This window comes from Myxocyprinus asiaticus, chromosome 1 (genome assembly GCF_019703515.2).
Source record: "Myxocyprinus asiaticus isolate MX2 ecotype Aquarium Trade chromosome 1, UBuf_Myxa_2, whole genome shotgun sequence".
In the NCBI taxonomy this organism is placed as follows: domain Eukaryota; kingdom Metazoa; phylum Chordata; class Actinopteri; order Cypriniformes; family Catostomidae; genus Myxocyprinus; species Myxocyprinus asiaticus.
The window spans coordinates 53,307,862-53,327,450 of NC_059344.1; the positions used below are offsets into that span (position 1 = coordinate 53,307,862).

General features: G+C 40.3%; 1 protein-coding gene across 1 annotated transcript in view; it reads right to left on the minus strand.

Moving 5' to 3' along the window:
* The window catches only part of LOC127441272 (breast cancer metastasis-suppressor 1 homolog), a 31,413-nt gene continuing 11,824 nt past the window's right edge, over window positions 1-19,589 (minus strand). Inside the window, exons 7-11 of the mRNA XM_051698479.1 lie at window positions 17,002-17,088; window positions 16,001-16,065; window positions 13,631-13,670; window positions 1,468-1,519; window positions 1-1,299 (exon numbers count right to left, since the gene is read on the minus strand). Coding sequence (XP_051554439.1) covers window positions 1,278-1,299; window positions 1,468-1,519; window positions 13,631-13,670; window positions 16,001-16,065; window positions 17,002-17,088 — 266 coding nt within the window. The 3' untranslated portion in view covers window positions 1-1,277. The remainder of the gene's footprint in view (window positions 1,300-1,467; window positions 1,520-13,630; window positions 13,671-16,000; window positions 16,066-17,001; window positions 17,089-19,589) is intronic.

A 19,589-nucleotide genomic window follows, 5' to 3' on the forward strand; every position in this document is an offset into this window, starting at 1 on the left:
AGCCAGTTTGCATGTCCCCATCAATCACCTTTACTGTACATTTTAATGGACTATTTAAAATACAATTCTATATCAAATTTCTACCAGAATTTTACTTTCACTGCTTGCACTATGAAGTTTTATTTTTGTCTCTAAAATGCATCTTCCCTTTAAAAATAATGGTTTGATCTTTCAGACATCATATTTAAGGAGCGAGATCTCATGAAAATAACATGACTGTGGTAACATTTTTGCAAAACTATATTATGTGACTCCTTGCTCGTATCGAGGCAGTTCTGAGGTGAAATGTAATGTGTCCCCTGAGTGGTGCTAAAAGTGAGTTAAATGTCTCTCAAACAGATGAGATTTTTAATGTCAATGCTCTATCTAGTTTAAAATCAAAACCACCTTAAACTTAAACCTAATCCATAGTATCATAAAAAACAAATGTGATTTGTGTTATCAGTTAAGCTACTGCACAGTTAGATCACACTCAAACAAGCTTATGAAGTTGGTTATGCAATGCAAACATGTAGCGCTTTACAAGTCGTGCACTATAGTAAAAATGTTTTAATGTCATTATACACCGATCAGCCACAACATAAACCACCTGCCTAATATTGTGTAGGTCCCCCTCATGCCGCCAAAACAGCGCCAACCCGTAACTCAGAATAGCATTATGAGATGATATTCTTCTTACCACAATTGTACAGAGCGGTTATCTGAGTTACCGTAGACTTTGTCAGTTTGAAACAGTCTGGCCATTCTTTGTTGACCTCTCTTATCAACAAGGGATTTCAGGCCGCAGAACTGCCCCTCATTGGATGTTTTTTGTTTTTGGCACCATTCGGAGTAAATTCTAGAGACTGTTGTGCATGAAAATCCCAGGAGATCAGAAGTTACAGAAATACTCAAACCAGCCCATCTGGCACCAACAATCATGCCACGGTCCAAATCACTGAGATTACATTTTTCCCCTATTCTGATGGTTGATGAGACCATTAACTGAAGCTCCTGACCTGTATCTGCTTGATTTTATGCAATACTGCCACATGACTGGCTGATTAGATAATCGCATGGATGATTGTTGGTGCCAGACATAAGATATATGCCAGGCATAGATGGGGGGGTTGCAGGGGGATTTCTCCTGAAGTCCATAATCATCTCCACTTTTCTGAGTGTGTTCAGCTCAAGGTTGTTGTGACTGCACCAGACAGCCAGCTGTTCAACCTCCCGTCTATATGCAGACTCGTCATGGTCGTGGATGAGGCTGATGACTATGGTGTTGTCTGCAAACTTCAGGAGCTTGACAGAGGGGTCCTTTGCAGTGCGATCATTCGTGTACAGGGAGAAAAGAAAATTGTTTTGTATAAAACAATGTGTGAGGTTAAACTTGCACTGATGAAATGCTTGAGTTTCACATGAGACATGGGAAGTTTTGTAATAGTGGTTTGAAATGAAGAGATAAACAGAGCAAAATGCAGAGACCTTTGAAAGGATCTTCCTGACTCCGATGATTCACTTCTGCAACCTTGGCCAACTAGGACATTGACACACACACACACACACACACCATTTCAACACCTGCCTGGATTAGTGTACACCTCTCTGTCTCCATCTCTTTAGACTCCAACTGGATCATAATACTCCAATCTGTATGCCTGAGTATTTCTCTCTCTCACTCTTTCAAAATAATTTATGTTGGTCTCAGTAGATTATAACATATTAAAATATTATGAACCTGAACCCCCACTATTTCTTCTCAAATGCAGCGCACACACACACTATCTTTCTCCCTGTGTCTGTCTCCTACTCTTCACACCCACAAGCTGAGATAATAGCGCTGTGTCTGCAGCTTGGCAAGATGGAGAATGTGCAGGGGGACAGAAGAGGAAGCGTTAAGACTGAGAAAGAGAGAGAGAGAGAGAGAGAGAGAGAGAGCATCTCCAGTGACATGGTATTTAGCACAGCCAAAGCTATTATAGAAGAGGTCACAGAACGGGATATGTTAAAAGGATAGTTCACACAAACATTTAAAATCTGTCAGCATTCATTACTCTTATGACTTTTGTTTTTGCATGGAACACAAAAGGAGATATTTAGCCAAATATTCAAGCAGTTCTTTTTCATGAAATGAGAATGTTAAGGAACCAGGGACAGCCATGGTCACCATTCACTTCCATTGTAAGAGAGCTCAAAAATTCTGCTAAAAAAATCAAACTTTCATGAAGGTGAGTAAATGGCAGAATTTTCATTTTTAGGTGAACTATCCCTTTAATAAAAGACAGCTGGGGTGGTGTTGGGGGTAAAAATGAGAAGAAGAAGACTGGAACTCTATTTCTTGAGCTGTGCTGTTAAGTGAAACAAAGAAACTAGAAAAAACACATGGCAAACGCAGCATGGATGAACAGAAAATGTTAAAATAGGAGTGAGTGAGATGAAAACTGTGGAGGACAGAGAACAAACAGCGAGTGAGAGAAAGAAGTGGATATAAACACAGACTCTGCCTCGTGTGTTCTTAACAGAATGCTGCCCACATCCAGCACCATCACTCAGCCCTTGTTTTCACCTCGGTAAGCCCTGCTTACTGGTGTGTCTCCTTTCTCCTGCCCTCTCTGACTCTCCACCTCAGCGCACATATGAATGGTGGAGAGCTCACAATGAGTGTTAACTAGGCCAAAAGAACTGGAGGATGAACAAAGGGAAATATTATGTTTCAGACTGTCATTTACCCTTTGTGGCTCTCATTAGTTTGTTCAGGAAAGGCTCTAGATGAACAGGGTCTCTAGCATGGTGAGCAGGTATGTATTAGTGTTTAGTCTGAGTGTGTTTAATCATTCACTCACCCTAATGCTGTTTAAAACTCTTTAATTCAAATGACTTTCTTTCTTCTGAGGAACACAAACAAAGTTATTTTGAAGAATGCATGAGGTGTTTATATATTATACACAATGCAAGCCAGTTGGGAACACAGCTCCTAAAAGCACATAAAGGAAGCATAAAATAATCCATCCAATCCGAGTTGTATATTCCACATCTTCTGAAGTGATATGACCGTTTTAGGTGAGAAACAGACCAAAATTTAAGTCCTTTACATCCGACTTAAAGGGATCGTTCACCCAAAAATACAATTGCTCTCATCATTTACTCACCCTCATGTCATCCCAAATTGACTTTCTTCTGCAGAACACAAAGAAAGACTCCCAGCTCTGTAGGTCCATACAATGCAAGTGAATGGCGGCCAGAACTTTGAAGGTCCAAAAAGCATATAAAAGTAATCCATAACACTCCAGTGGTTAAATCCATATCTTCAGAAGCAATATTATAGGTGTGGGTGAGAAACAGATCAATATTTAAGTCCTTTTTTACTATAAATCTCCTCTTTCACTTTCACATTCTTCTTTTGTTTTTGGTGAGTTGCATTCTTTGTGCATATTGCCGCCTACTGGGCAAAGAGAGAACTTAAAGTAAAAAAGGACTTCTGCACAAAAATCAACCCGCTACTCTATCATTTGAACCTGCGACTGCTTTTTCAAAATAGCCCAATTGGGCTATTGTGACCTTAATAAATTTATTATGTAGCAACCGTTTTATAAAAGCAAAAAAGGCACTTGAGGCTGTGTCATACTGTGGATATAGCATGGCCTCTTGTGCCTTATTGCTTAATTAAAATGCAGGGTACAACACTACAACTTTTATACAGTAGATCCCCTGCATGGGGTATTTATTTAACCAGCCCAGTGTGTAAATGTGAGTGAGTAAGCATGCATTCCCATCGTCCATTTCACAACTGTTCACCTTTAATCGCCCTAAAGAGATGGATTTTCATTTTGCCATTACCTCTTTAAAATCTGTGTATCCCCTCCTCTTCAAATTCTATAAATCAGAAACCTCTCACACAAACTCTTCAATAATTAGATTAATTAAATCTCAACAGGCCCATAAATGAAAGCAAAGGAGAGTCTGTTCTTGGATGCCGGCCAAGGACTGGAGTTTTTCAATTTCACTTTTATAAATTAATATTAAAACGCATCCCTGTTGAGCATGAATCAGTTTCGCAGAGAGAAAAATCATTATTTTTGTTTTCCCTTCATAATATGTCTATTCCTGTTTGGTGAAGTCTTAGTCCCATCTAGTGGTTTAAAGAAATATGGGCAGATATACTGCTGAGGATTTAGGAATAATGCAGCAACACTACAACGCCGCCTGCTGGGCACGTGTGGTCATTTGTTTATATAAACATTGCACGTCTTTGATATAGCCCTGCGAGGTTTCATTATGAAGATTACGAGTCATAAAACAGCAAATATAATAAAAGATAAGAGTTTAATAATGCTTCCTGTTATAAATATATGATTATTTTGAAAAATTCATAAATAAGTCTTAAAAAGCACCCTCTGTTGTTAGATCAGTTTACAGCCTATAAATACTATGTATTACAATAACAGTCTTTCAAAATGTACTGGGGAAAAAAAAATCTATTACATCTCTTTTTGAAGTGCAGTCATGGTTAAAGGTATTTGATTGTGTTTTCTTGTGTTCTGGATAAAAGCTGCTCTTTTCACTGATCTTGATCTGTTTCTTCATCTGAAACACAAACCTTTTTACTATTAAACACCTATCTCAGATCAATAAGGAGCATCATTTTGAAACAAAATATCTAAAATATAAAATATTTTTGCCCATGTGGTGTCTTAATGTACAAGACTTCTTTAAACTTAAAAATACAATGTATATAGGACTTCATTAACGTTACGTGTGAAGTAGTATGAATGTTTTTGGTGCGGGGAGCTCAAATTTAAGTCTTATGGTACAGCAAGTCTTCATATGGTCTGTTAGCATTCAAAGAAGTCAAAATTCCCTATTTGGTCAACAGTTTGAGTGTGTGCATGTTGTGTGCGAGTGTTTGTGTTGATTATTGAACTTTAGCTGCACAGTTTTTAAGGTGCCCTCAGTGATTGCTGAGAAACACTGTTGATATTCGAACTCAACTGCTAAAACAAACACACCCCTCCCTTCAGTGCTCCTTTGGAAGATCCGCCCCCCAAATTCATGCACGCGAGACGGTTTTACGCACACCAGCTCCAGACACTCCCAACTCTCCTGCTATTAAATCTAACATCACAACAACAGCATATATGTGAAACATAGCAAAATTTATGTTACCCACCTATCGAGAAGAAAAAGAGCAACTTCTGCATCCGTCTTCAAGCCTTTTACCTCTCAGAGGTCTCTCCACCGCTGAAAAGCCTCGCCGATGTTGACACGGCTCCTAGCCCCTCGACTTATCATAATCCTTCTTTTTTAGTTCATTTTCTTCTGACCTTTTTCTCTTGGTCAGTTTCTCAGACATTTGTCCTCCTTGGAGTTTAGAAAGTTTGCATCAGCCAGATTTGCCGTCGCTTTTCTAATGAATTTCCCTCTCGCTCTGCCCCCACCCCCCATCCTGTGCACAAGCAAGAACCACCCCTGTTGCTGATTGGCTGGAGTAGTGTTGTGTGGATCGGTCTGATCCATTTGTTTTTGTCCCATTTACAGAGCCAGGGCTGTGTACAAATACTAGATTGTTTTCAGCCCACCCACAGAATGGACAGCTAGCAGACTCTGAGGAGATATTTGCCGAATTTGACAAAAAGTGTATTGGATTAGAATTACTGAGTGCACCTTTACGTTTTTAAGTGCATCAATAGTACATGTGTGTGTTTGTCATAGAATAACATTGTTAATCTTTGACCAGATCCCACTTATTTGCACATTCATCAATATATCAAAGCAAAAACTGATCTGAGATCACAAATCTCTGCACATAACAGACCACCTCTTGTCTGATCAATAGTGCATAGCATTAGATTAAATTTCATAGGCTGTCCTAAAGTTGTTGGTAAACTTGTGTGTTATTTGGTAATTATTAAAGGTTAGGTACACACACTCTCTGAGTGTAATATTAATTCTCTATGCTCTTTAAATGGTGTATTTGCCTTTCTGGAGCTGGGGAGACATAGATTTTGGTTTTAGTGCCATCGGTGCGTTTGAACCAGACCTCTCCTTACTGATCCCTGTTATGACTGCCCTGAGTGAAACACAGAAGACAGAGATGCAATTAATTTCAATTGATTAATTTTTCCACAGTTCATATTGATATTGGCTCCACCTTGGACTCAAGATGGCGCCGAGTATGGCTGCTGCGTTGCGAGCTCCGACACAACATAGTAGTGTTTTGTTTGTTTTGTTCACAATTCTTATGTTTTTTGTCTTGGATGTTGTCTGCCTTATTGTCTACGACAGACAAACACTTTTGGACATTTTTGGACTTTCACACCATAAACCGGACTTCAAATTCCTCAATGCCGACCCGCTGTTTACAAACACGCAAGCGGAGCCCTTTGTCTGGGCAGCACGGCCGCGGAAACACAAAAGGAAAAGGGGAAACAGAGCCGGCGTTCTCATCAGAGTAAGACGCCACGCAAATCGACCCCCGCTACCCACTATTCTACTGGCAAATGTTCAGTCTCTGGATAATAAGCTCTGCGAGCTGAAAGCATGGATCTCTTTCCAACGAGATACAAGGGACTGCTGCATTATCTGCCTTACGGAAACTTGGATGTCTGCGGAGATTCCAGACTCAGCCATTGAACCCACGGGGTTCTCTGTGCACCGAGCGGACAGAACGAAAGACCTCTCAGGTAAAAGCAGAGGAGGTGGTGTATGTTTTATGATCAACAAATCCTGGTGTGATCAGAGGAACGTACATTCTATCAAGTCTTTCTGCTCTCCTGATCTGGAATTTCTTATGCTTCTGTGTCGACCATTCTGGCTACCGAGGGAATTCACAGCGGTCATTATCACAGCTGTGTACATTCCCCCACAAACCGACACAGACCGGGCACTCAAGGAACTGTATGGGAGTATAAGTGAGCAGGAAACCGTGCACCCTGAGGCCGCGTTCATTGTGACCGGGGACTTTGATAAAGCCAGTTTAAAATCAGTCGCACCAAAATACCACCAGCACATTAGTTTCAACACACGAGGGGACCGGGTTTTGGACCATTGCTACTCTCCCTTCCGGGATGGCTACAAATCCCTCCCCCGCCCACCATTTGGCAAATCGGACCACTCTTCCATTCTGCTTCTGCCCGCTTACAGGCAGAAATTGAAACAGGAAGCACCCACCCCGAGAACGATCCAGTGCTGGTCGGACCAATCAGATTCTACGCTACAAGACTGTTTTGATCACACGGACTGGGAGATGTTCCGGTCCGCCTCTGATGACGACATCGAGCTTTACGCTGATAGCGCAATGTGTTTCATCAGAACGTGCGTAGAGGACGTGGTTCCGACCAGAACAATACGGATCTATCCGAATCAGAAACCTTGGATTAATAGCGATGTTCGCGCGGCACTTAATGTGCGGACCTCCGCTTTTAATTCCGGGAACGCGGAGGAGCATAAACAAGCCAGTTATGCCCTCCGAAAAACTATCAGAACCGCAAAACGCCAGTACAGGAGCAAGATTGAAGGACAGTTTAACACCACCAACTCTAGAAGCATGTGGCAGGGAATTAACATCATCACGGACTTTAAAGGTAATAAAAACTCCGCCATGAACACCGCTGCCTCTCTCCCGGATGAGCTAAATACTTTTTATGCTCGTTTCGAGGGAAATAACACCACCCTCACGGAGAGAGCTCTCTTGGCTGAAGCTACAGAGGTTAGTTCACTCTCCGTCTCTGTAGCGGATGTAACCCGATCCTTCCGACGGGTGAATATCTGCAAAGCCGCGGGCCCAAACGGCATTCCGGGCCGCGTCATCAGAGCGTGCGCGAACCAGCTGGCTGGTGTTTTTACGGACATTTTCAACCTTTCCCTCTCTTTGTCTGTAGTCCCCACATGCTTTAAAACATCCACCATTGTGCCTGTTCCAAAACAATCAAAAATAACTTGCTTAAATGACTGGCGTCCTGTTGCTCTGACCCCCATCTTCAGCAAATGCTTTGAGAGACTAATCAGAGATTACATCTGCTCTGTATTGCCTCTCTCTCTTGACCCGCTGCAGTTTGCTTACCGCAACAACCGCTCCACTGATGATGCCATTGCATCTACAATACACACTGCTCTCTCCCACCTGGAAAAAAAGAACACTTATGTGAGAATGCTGTTTGTAGACTACAGCTCAGCATTCAACACCATAGTGCCCTCCAAGCTAGATGAGAAACTCCGGGCTCTGGGCTTAAACAGCTCGCTGTGCAGCTGGATCCTGGACTTCCTGTCAAGCAGACGCCAGGTGGTTAGAATAGGCAGCAACATCTCCTCCTCACTGACCCTCAACACTGGAGCCCCACAGGGCTGTGTTCTCAGCCCACTCCTGTATTCCCTGTACACACATGACTGTGTGGCAACACATAGCTCCAATGCCATCAAGTTTGCTGATGACACGACGGCGGTAGGTCTGATCACTGACAATGATGAAACAGCCTACAGAGAGGAGGTGCACACTCTGACACACTGGTGTCAAGAGCACAACCTCTCCCTCAACATCAGTAAGACAAAGGAGCTTGTGGTGGACTTCAGAAGAAAAGACAGAGAACACATTCCCATCACCATCAATGGAGCACCAGTGGAGAGAGTCAGCAGCTTCAAGTTCCTGGGTGTCCACATCACTGAGGAACTCACATGGTCCATCCACACTGAAGTCATTGTGAAGAAGGCTCATCAGCGCCTCTTCTTCCTGAGATGGCTGAGGAAGTTTGGAATGAACCGCCACATCCTCACACGGTTCTACACCTACACTGTAGAGAGCATCCTGACTGGCTGCATCTCCGCCTGGTACGGCAATAGCACCGCCCACAACCGCAAAGCACCGCAAAGGGTGGTGCGAACTGCCAGACACATCATCGGAGGTGAGCTTCCCTCCCTCCAGGAAATATATACAAGGCGGTGTGTGAAAAAAGCTCGGAGGATCATCAGAGACTCCAGCCACCCGAGCCATGGGCTGTTCTCACTGCTACCATCAGGTAGGCGGTATCACAGCATCAGGACCCGCACCAGCCGACTCCATGATAGCTTCTTCCCCCAAGCAATCAGACTTCTGAACTCTTGATTTCCCACGATCAAATACATCAGCACTGCACTTTATTACCCTTACTCTTATATCTCACACCGGACTGTCATAAATGATATTATTATTATATTATATTCTCTCTTAACAACTGACTATCAACCGACAGCCTGAATGTCAATACAGTACAATACTGTACATTCTATATAAACTATATATACTTTTTTATATATTTTTATTTTTTATTTTTATTGAATAATGTGTATCTATATAGTGCGTATTGTATACTGTACAGTGTATGTTATTATTTGTACATTGTTGAGTGTAATTATGTGTATATCAGATGTTTAAATTGTGTTGTGTTAATTTGATGATATTGTAAATTGGTACTGTCTCATCACTGTCACGACTGCTATGTTGATCGGAACTGCACCCAAGAATTTCACATACCATTGCACTTGTGTATATGGCTGTGTGACAATAAAGTGATTTGATTTGATTTGATTTGATATCATATCATTCAAATAATGTAGGATATTGTCTAGGTGTGGTTTACATGTTTGGAAGTAACTAACTGAAAGTAGTGACGCTACTAACTTATAGGTGAAGTGTGTAATTTCCACACCACTAAACTAACAAACGGAATTGCAAAAAATAAACATTGTTTTCAAACAGCTTTCCAAACACACCTCCTGTCTGCTGATGAATGAACAAACAGATAGTTCCGTGTCCAAAATCATGCCATTGGTCGATTCAATGTTGTTGTGTCGGGCTGGATGGGTTGCAAACGGAGGAATTTTTATAGGGCCACATAAACACAGTGTTGTACGTTTTTGAGGACATTAACATACGAATGGCATACTTACACATTAAGCTATGATATAAGAAAGTATTAACACCATGAAAAAGTTACACACTATTAATTAATGCTTCAATTAATTTTTCAGTTGCATGACAGAAGCTCAGCTGTTTTGTAAACAAAGCTACTTTTTCCAATGGGTAGTGGATTTAATAACAATTTATCATTTTGTCATGTGCAAAAAGTATGACAAAATACTACATCGTTACAAATAGGTTTGAACAGTCGATTCATGTAAATGAATGATTCACTGATTCAAGTCCCTACACAGCATTGTTCATCTTTTTTGTATTGAAATATTTTGTTAAATACTGCTGCTCAACACTATTACACTACTGTGACGAGGAGGGCGGGACCGGGCCGTTACTATGCATGCCCGGTCCCCAATCGTGCTAATCAGCCGAGGAGAGGGATAAATGCAGCCGGATGCGGCAGTTCGGGAGAGAGATTGCTGTGTGTGAGTTTATGTTTGAGTTTTTGTTTCATTAAATATTACTTTGACTGTTCAGCCAGTTCCCGCCTCCTCCTTCCCATTTTAAACCTTGTTACAATGCCCTGTTTAACTATTTTAAATTATGAGTTGCATGTAGCTTAACATAGCAAGCCACATTGTGTTCTCCATCATGTGCACATTTTTGATGACAGAAAAACACTGTCTTTGATGAAAATGTTTTTATCCACATTTGACAAAATTTGTGCTCAGTGATGTCATACAATGGCAATTTATGGTGACCACCTCTTCAAGCTTCAAAAGAATGAAGAAGTATAATTCAGAAGTCTAATAAATTATACTACGTGACTCACAATTGTTATGAAAACATACGATGAGGTTTGGTGAGAAACAAACCAAAATCGAATGTATTATTTCGTGAAACTGTTGACCAACCGTTGATCTCCTCTGCGTGTCATAGAGACTGCATGAGAGCAAGTTCAAGCAGCCTCTACATGCTACAGGCGTTCAAGCGACAATTTGTTTTGTTTACCTAAAAACAGGTCCACCACAGCGTCAGACACAACAGAACACAACACAGCTGCACACAAACAAGAGAACAGAACTTACTAAACATGTCTGATGAGTTTGTAGTTGTAGAATAGATGCATTTCTATGCCCAGCCATATTTATTTGATATTGAGTTCTCAATCACACTGAGAGACAGACAGAGGAGGCTGGTGGCAGCTACAGTCATACCGTGTCCTAACCTGATGGCAAACAACACATGATAAAAGGTATATTTTCTATGTTAATCAGAGTTTTTGTCCTAACCAGCCGTGACGAGCTATGGGACATGCTGTGAATCACTTGGTTTCTCTTTTCAGCATTGCGCAGTTCCCCACCCACTATGAACTGGAACCGGTCCAAAACCTTTCTCATAACAGTATACTGAAGCCAGCATATCATGAGCTGGTTAAAAACTACTTGATTTTGGCCAAGAATGTTACACCTACTGAATGTTTTCGCTGAGGTATCGCTCTCTTCAGCCGGAGTTCTGTCACAAATGCTCACTCTCACTGGTTCAGAATGGAGGAGAGGAGATGGACGTTCCCACCTCCTCTTTCTTTCTCTGTTTGATTGAGTAAAAAATAAGGCTGGGCACAGAAATGCATCTATTCTACAACTGTAAACTCATCATAAATGTTTAGTAAGCTCTGTTCTCTTGTTTGTGTGCAGCTGTGTTGTGTTCTGTTGTTTCTATCGCTGTGGCGGACCTGTTTTTAAATTTACAAAATGAAATGTCGCTTGAACGCACTATTTCACGTCCAGAGGCTGCTTGAACTTGCTCTCGTGCAGTCTCATGAACAGCGCAGAGGAGATCAACGGTTGGTCAACAGTTTTACTAAATAATACGTTAGATTTCGGTTTGTTTCACAACAAACGTCATTGTATGTTTTCATAACAATTGTGAGTCTCGTGGAACAATTTAATAGACTTCTGAATTATACTTTTGCGTGTTTGTGAAGCCTGAAGAGGTGGTCACCATAAACTGCCATTGTATGACATCACTGAGCACAACATTTTTCACAATTTCTCCCTCTGTGTTAGGAAAAAGAAAGAAAATCAGATGGGTTTATAACAACACAGGGGTGAGTAAACAATGACTGAAATTTATTTTATGGGTGAACTATCCCTTTACCATTCTGCCTAGCGTCTCCTTTTGTGTTCCACTGAAGAAAGAAAGTCTTACAGGTTTGGAAAAACATGAGGGTGCATTTTCATTTTTAGGTGAACAATCCCTTTAACAGTGCTCTAAATATTTATATAGGTCCTTGGGTCATTCAACCCAAAGAAGAGACATTTGGGGAGGAATAAAATACAAATGTGATGGAGAGGAATAAAATGTTACATGTCAAGCCATTTTTCTTTCACAAAAATAGATCAGGACTCAGCTAAATGTGACATTACTGTCAAAGTTCTCTCAGTCGATTAGTCTGGAATGACAGTAAGAGCAAAATGGCTCTATAAATCAAACGTATGTGGCTAACTTAATCAGACGCCAGACAGAGAGCCTATGAGTGAGGGTCAGGGTTAATGGAATCTACTGTGATGGCAATACAATGGAGAACATGCTCAAGCCTTTGATGCCATTTAACCTAGAGAAAGATAGAAGGACTTCACATGCTGTGTGTGCCATCTATACAGTATGTGTGTGAGAATCGCTTGAAGGCATGTTTAAGTAGGAAGTCTTTTCCTACCAGATAAAGTTGATACTAATTGGACTCACACACACTCATTGATGCACACTTTTCTCTGAGGTACTTGAAAATAATAATGAGAAACTTGAATTAAATATGATGGATATTTTTTGTTTATCTGAAGTAGGGATGTGCAAAACTATCTTTTCTCTGAGGTACTTGAAAATAATAATGAGAAACTTGAATTAAATATGATGGACATTTTTGGTTTATCTGAAGTAGGGATGTGCAAAACTACATACTGGTACTTGCTTACTTTCAAAATCGTTTACTCTGTGGATTGTCTGACCAACTAACCAATTAATCGGACACAAGGTAACCCTTATATTACGCTTATATTAGGTTTTGGGTTTACCTGACCCTGATCAGACATGTTTCTTAGGGGGCATTTACATAAGACGCATTCAAAAACATTCTTGCATTAAAAAACATCTAGATGGAGCGCAGCGGAATGGAACAGAATACAGGGATAGTGTATATATAGTATAGAGAGAAACATTTTTAAAAGTTCTATTTTTACCTTGACATACAGTATTATCTTTAAAATGCTCAAGGCGTTCCGCTCAAACAACAGCTCGAGTAGCCAAATATGTCTGCCTGAATGTGTATGACTGTAGCATTGGTGCTTTAAAGGGAGTGAATTTAAAGACAATACTTTTTCGAGAGCAGCCTTATAGCTAAAGCACAGCATGTTAGTCGACTATCATGATCCATCCCTAATCTAAAGGCATTAAACAGTAACGTTTTTAGAGAGACAGGAAGGAAGGAGAGACAGAACCTTACTTTGCTTCATAAAATCCATTCAGAGCTTGTCATGGGAAAAAACTTATTGGTTAAATATATTTGGCCCGAGGCAAGGTCTTTGATGGTCAGTGCATGTGATATTCTACAATAAATTTACAATGAGTTAATTCAAAGATTAAAGAGGTTCACAGAAATACCATGAGGCCCTTGACCTCCCAGTGTAACTGCCAGAAAGAGACAAGAAAAAAGCATTTATATGAGGCACTTAAACGAACACACTCCCATTTCCATAATTAACTTACTGTCTGCCTTCTTCTTCAGGGGTATCAGTGCTGCTTTGGCCTGAAAGACAGAGACACAAAAAACATGATCCCTCTCAAACACTCACTGAGAGTAAATTAATGAATACTCATCATATGACTACTAGAGCTGGGTATCACCAACAATTTAAAGATACGATACACATCACGATACAGAGGCCGCGATATGATACATATCGTGATAGATGTTTATTTTGAACTGAATTTCTCCTGAGCATAATTGATCGTAACAGTTGTTTATAGTAAAAATGTATAAAATAACATTTAAAATACAATAAGATCCATAAAGATAAGAAAAGCTGAATAAATATTTGTTACCAAAAAAAGCTAATTACTTTTACTGGCCCTTTCTTCTGTCTGCTTTTAAAGGATTTTGTGCTACCCTTCCTATAGTTGAAAATATTCAGGCTCAAAACCAAATACTGTGCACACAGGTAAGGCAAAGCCTCTAGGATTAAACAACTTGATTCTTAACACAAGTCAAACATCTCATGTCAACACACTATTCTTCTATTCAAATGAAGATTTGTATAATAATCATAATATGAAACTGTAATTAGTAAACTTAATACAACTCAAAATGCCCATATTTAAGACCATTTATAAATACACAGCAAGTATCACAGATTAAAGGCAGTGCAGAAAATGCTGTGCTAAGATCAAGTGAAAAGACTCATTAGCCTCCAGTTGCGTTTTCTTTACATAGTTAGTCTAACTTCTTACTCTCACATGTGATATCTTTGGCATTTTCCGCACTTTCTGGCCCAATTTTACCAGCCACCTCCTTAATCCAATTAAAATGTACAGTATAGGCTATTTACAGTCCATATACAGTAAAATGCGAACTTCCGGTTTTAAAATGATTTAAACTCAGAGCAACTCCTGAAATTGCCTGAGATCATTTGCAGCGCTCACATAAAGAACAAAACATTTTGCAGGCTACTAACATACAGAAGAAAGAAAACTCTTCATATGGACGTTCCAGTGTTTCCTACAAAATTCAGCTCTCGAGTTGATTGACAGCCAGTGTCTGTATCGAAAATGTGATTGGCTCTTTTAACTGTAAGGCGGGACTTCCTTTCTACACCCGTTGACAGTTGAGCACTTAGAGCTTCTTGGTTGGGCGTTCCAATTTCTTCCATTCATTTTAATAAAAGTGGTCCGTGTCTGCTAAATAGTCTCTGTTAGCACACATAAAAGTGAAGTAAAAAAGTTGTAATTATTATTTTTATTTTTATTATTTAGTGCAGTATGGGATGCAACAAAGTGGTAGCTCATTAAAATAACATAATGACATTATCTGCTTCAAACTGTACTCTTTAATTTCTTTCAAAGATTCAATGCCATAAACTGCAAGCTTTAGCAAATCTAATAAAAAAATCAAATAGTTTTTGACTAGTTCTTCCTCACTTACCAGAGGTGCTCATTGTAGCAGCCTGATAAATTTTACATTATAAAAGCAAATCTGTTGCACTGTACAGCTCTGAACGCAAATACAAGAGCAGCAGAATCTGAGAGACAATCTTTTACAACACAACAGCCTTTGAATTAGCACCTCTTTCCAAACATCTCGTCTTCTGTCAAAAAAAAAGAAACTGGTTATTTTAGATTTGTGTAACTTGTCGCAGCAATTTAAAGTGAATTTGGAGCACTGTAAACAACACTCAGCGCACATTACAAACAGAAATGAACACAGCACATCTGTTTCCGTGAGCACAAGATGAAATTTGTGGCGCAAGCACTGAAATTCCTCACGTGTGCTCAGGGCACAAGCAGCACGTGCAGACAGTTTAATTAAATCTCAGCCCTTGTACAAGGTTATATCTTAATTTTTAAGTTCAGCCCCACGCAATGCAGTAGAAAAATGTGTTTGCTTTGTTTAGCGGCACACACTCTTTTCAGACTGCTCATTACATTCATTTCAGGCTGTAAGCTCTCAACTTGGAAATCATTCTTTTGCAGTGGCACTTGAGATTTAGTAGCAGCGCCTCTGCTGGAAAGCAGTGCAGGAAACACTGGCACGTTCTGTTACAAGCGCTCACGCTCGTGAGCATCAGACACATGCAGCGGCCGCTTTTCTTTCGTCTGTTCTTTAAAATATAATCAAATTGTTTCTACAAGCGAACGTCTTTATGTCTTAGCATATACATCTCTTGTCAAATGCCATTCCTACCCTGTTCAGTCCTGGTATTAACATCCGTCTCGGGAGATCCAATCACAAGGGGACAGCGCTAAATATACAGATCAGCGGGAAGATGAGCTAAATTATCCACTACTGTTCAAAAAGTACCCACAGGAGAACATGACGATGTATCGCCGTATCAATATTTTGAACACAGCCCAAATGAATACCTTCTTGATGGCCATCCAGTCTTCCAGTATATCAGTGTCTCTTAGCATATACACTATGTACGGCCCTGAGAAACAGAGGGACACATAGAAGATTGAGCATGAGAGAAACAGAGTTTGGATAAGTAGTGTAGCCTAGTGACTGAAGATCTATCCTTGTAACGTGAAGGTTATAGAATCAAATCCTTCAATGAGCAATCCGTAATCAGTAACCATTGTATCATGAACAAAGCGCTTATAGGCCTCTTAAAATCAAAATTCACGTTTTGTGGCTTTTAGTTAATGTCTGCTTGATTTGAGGTCATCTACATGCTAGTGCAGTAGTTCCAAAATACCGCATTGAGTCATTACTTGGTACTGCAGGTACCTTTAAAATCGGTGGCTAATTAAAATATTGAATTGAGCAGAGATTTCACGGCACCCCAAGCCAGCCGTGGCGGCACCCACTAGCCACTGTGCCTAGTGTACTCCTAAAAGTTGGAAAAAATAACTTTAAGCAGGTAAATGCTTTTAAAATCTACATTTTTTCTCTTATGGAAAATGGACCAAAAATATTGATCATGCAACATGTTTTTAGGAGCTTGTACACATTTCTGTCCAACAAAATGCTCTCTAGAAGGAGAATGTCCCCACCCCCTGAATTAAAACTACCACCTGCTTTCAACTAGCAATACAAAGCCATGGAAATCTTTGTTTTACCAGCCTGTGATGTAAAGGCAACTGGCTATTTACACAAAAAAAGGTACAAGCCTTTTGATTTATCCTGTCCCAAATTCCTGTTTCTACAGGTAATACAGTATAAAGGAAAACTGTATTTGTCATACAAATTCATGTAAACCCCAGGTTACTTCAGGGAGACTATAGCCTACCTGTAATAAACGGCAAGCTGCTTTGCATCAAAGCATCAGCTAAATGGGGGTCCAAAAGAGGTGATGAAAGTGGTGACTGAACAAGAGCAGAAGAGAAGAGAAAGAGATGGTTGAATGTGAAGAACACTTCATTACCTGACACAAGAGCCGCCTTCTTCCTGTCTGGGTGAATCAGGTAACTACTCTTACACTTCTTCATCTGCACTTCATCATTCCACCACTCTGATTAACGAGAGACAGAGAGTATGTGGTTGTGTATGGATTTTTTTGGGTTCCTTGAAATAAAGTGGTTCAAAAATAAACATTATTTTTTAATCATAAAAATGTAAAACAGGGGCCTGGGTAGCTCAGCGAGTATTGACGCTAACTACCACCCCTGGAGTAGTGAGTTTGAATCCAGGGTGCGCTGAGTGACTCCAGCCAGGTCTCCTAAGAAACCACATTGGCCCAGTTGCTAGGGAGGGTAGATTCACATGGGGTAACCTCCTCGTGGTCACGATTAGTGGTTCTCTCTCTCAATGGGGCACTTGGTAAGTTGTGCGTAGATCGTGGAGAGTAGCACGAACCTTCACATGCTGGGAGTCTCCGCGGTGTCATGCACAACAAGCCACGTGATAAGATGCGTGGATTGGCTGTCTCAGAAGCGGAGGCAACCGAGACTTATCCTCCGCCACCCGGATTGAGGTGAGTAACCACGCCACCACGAGGACCTACTAAGTAGTGGGAATTGGGCGTTCCAAGTTGGGAAGAAAAGGGGATAAAAAAAAAAATGTAAAAAACAAAAATTTAAAACATACAGTGCTGTGAAAAGTATTTGCCCCCGTCCTGATTTCTTCTGTTTTTGTGTATATCTCACACTAAATTGTTTCAAAAATTCAAACAAAATCTAACATAAAACAAAGGCAATCTGAGTAAACACAAAATACAGTTTTTAAATGATAATGTTGCTTATTAAAGCAAAATGTTATCCAAAACCAACTGGGCATGTGTGAAAAAATATTTGCCCCCTTAGTTACTAAATCCCCAAATCTATGAAACTGCATTCATAATGGGGTTCAGCTGGACTACACCCACCCAGGCCTGATTACTGCCAGCCCTGTTCAATCAAATCAACACCTAAATACAACTTTTTCAGCAGCATGAAGTTGGCTAAAAGGTCTCACCCAGTAGCACACTGTGCAAAGGTCAAAAGAAATGATGAGGAAAAATGGTGAATGAAATACATCAGACTGGGAAGGGTTACAAAGCTATTTCAAAGGCTCTGAGACTCCAAAGCACCACAGAGAGAGCCATTATCTCCAAATGGAGAAAGCTTGGCACAGTAGTGAACCTTCCCAGAAGTGGCCGACCTTACAAAATTCCTCCAAAAGCACAGCGACAACTCATCCAAGAAGTCACAAAAGGCCAAGGACATCATCCAAGGAACTGCAGGCCTCTCTCGCATCAATAAAGGTCACTGTTCATGACACCACTATCAGAAAGACACTGGACAAAAATGCCATCCATGGAAGACTGGCGAGGCAAAAACCACTGCTAACCCAGAAGAACATTTAGGCTCATCTGAATTTTTCCAAAACACACCTTGATGATCCTCAAACCTTTTGTGATAATGTTCTGTGGACTGATGAGTCGAAAGTGGAACTGTTTGGAAAACAGGGGTCCCGTTACATCTGGTGTAAATCAAACACAGAATTCCACAAAAAGAACATCATACCTAAGGTCAAGCAAGGTAGTGGCTGTGTGATGGTGTGGGGATGCTTTGCTGCTTCAGGGCCAGGTCGACTTGCAATAATTGAGGGAAACATGAATTCTGCTCTCTACCGGAAAGTCCTAAAGGAGAACGTCCGGTCATCAGTCCATGAGTTGAAGCTCAAGTGCAGCTGGATTAGGCAGCAAGACACAAGTTTGTACAGATGCTTCAAAGTTAAATTCAAGGACTTTCAAGGACTTTTCAAGCACATTTTTATTTGTTTTCAAGGACTATGCTCGAGATGTCATTAAAACAAATTCTTTATTTGTTCATTTTAAATAAAAATATTTTATTCATTCAGTTAATTTATTTTCATAAAACACCACTTATTACAAGTACAACATATCGCAACGTGCATCTTTAACTACATATTCTCACAGTAACAATTCTTGGTTCATTCATGATGAAATAGTTGTGTAATTGTAGTGTGCTCCCTTAAAACTCACTTTGTTTTCCAACAACAGTAAACAGTAGTCCATATGATTTATGTGCTGTGTTCCATGTTTTCTAAAGTCACACAACAGATATATGTGAGGAACAGACTGAAACTGCAAATGGGTTACTCTAAAAAAAAAATTACTTTCCAAAATATTGAAATTTCTTGTTCAGTTTTTGCCCATAAAACCTAAGGGTAAACATTTTGTAACATTTTGAAATTATTTTTATTCATAAAGGACAACTTGACTGTTGTTCTCTCTTTTATTATATAATTTTGTTTCACAAACGGAGCAAGTTAACACTAAGTTAACACTAATGAGGGTAAAACACCAATTTTTGAGGGTTAAAGAAGCACTATGTAACATTGACATCAAGCGTTTGAAATGGGTACTGCAGTCCAAATTCAAAATATTGGAGAGAGTTGTCTCCTCCACCCCCTCCTCCCCAGACTGGAAGCTCATTGCCAGGTTGAGGACAAACAATAGGAACGAGCAAACTGACAATGGCAAGCGACGAGCCTTACACTGTAAGCTGA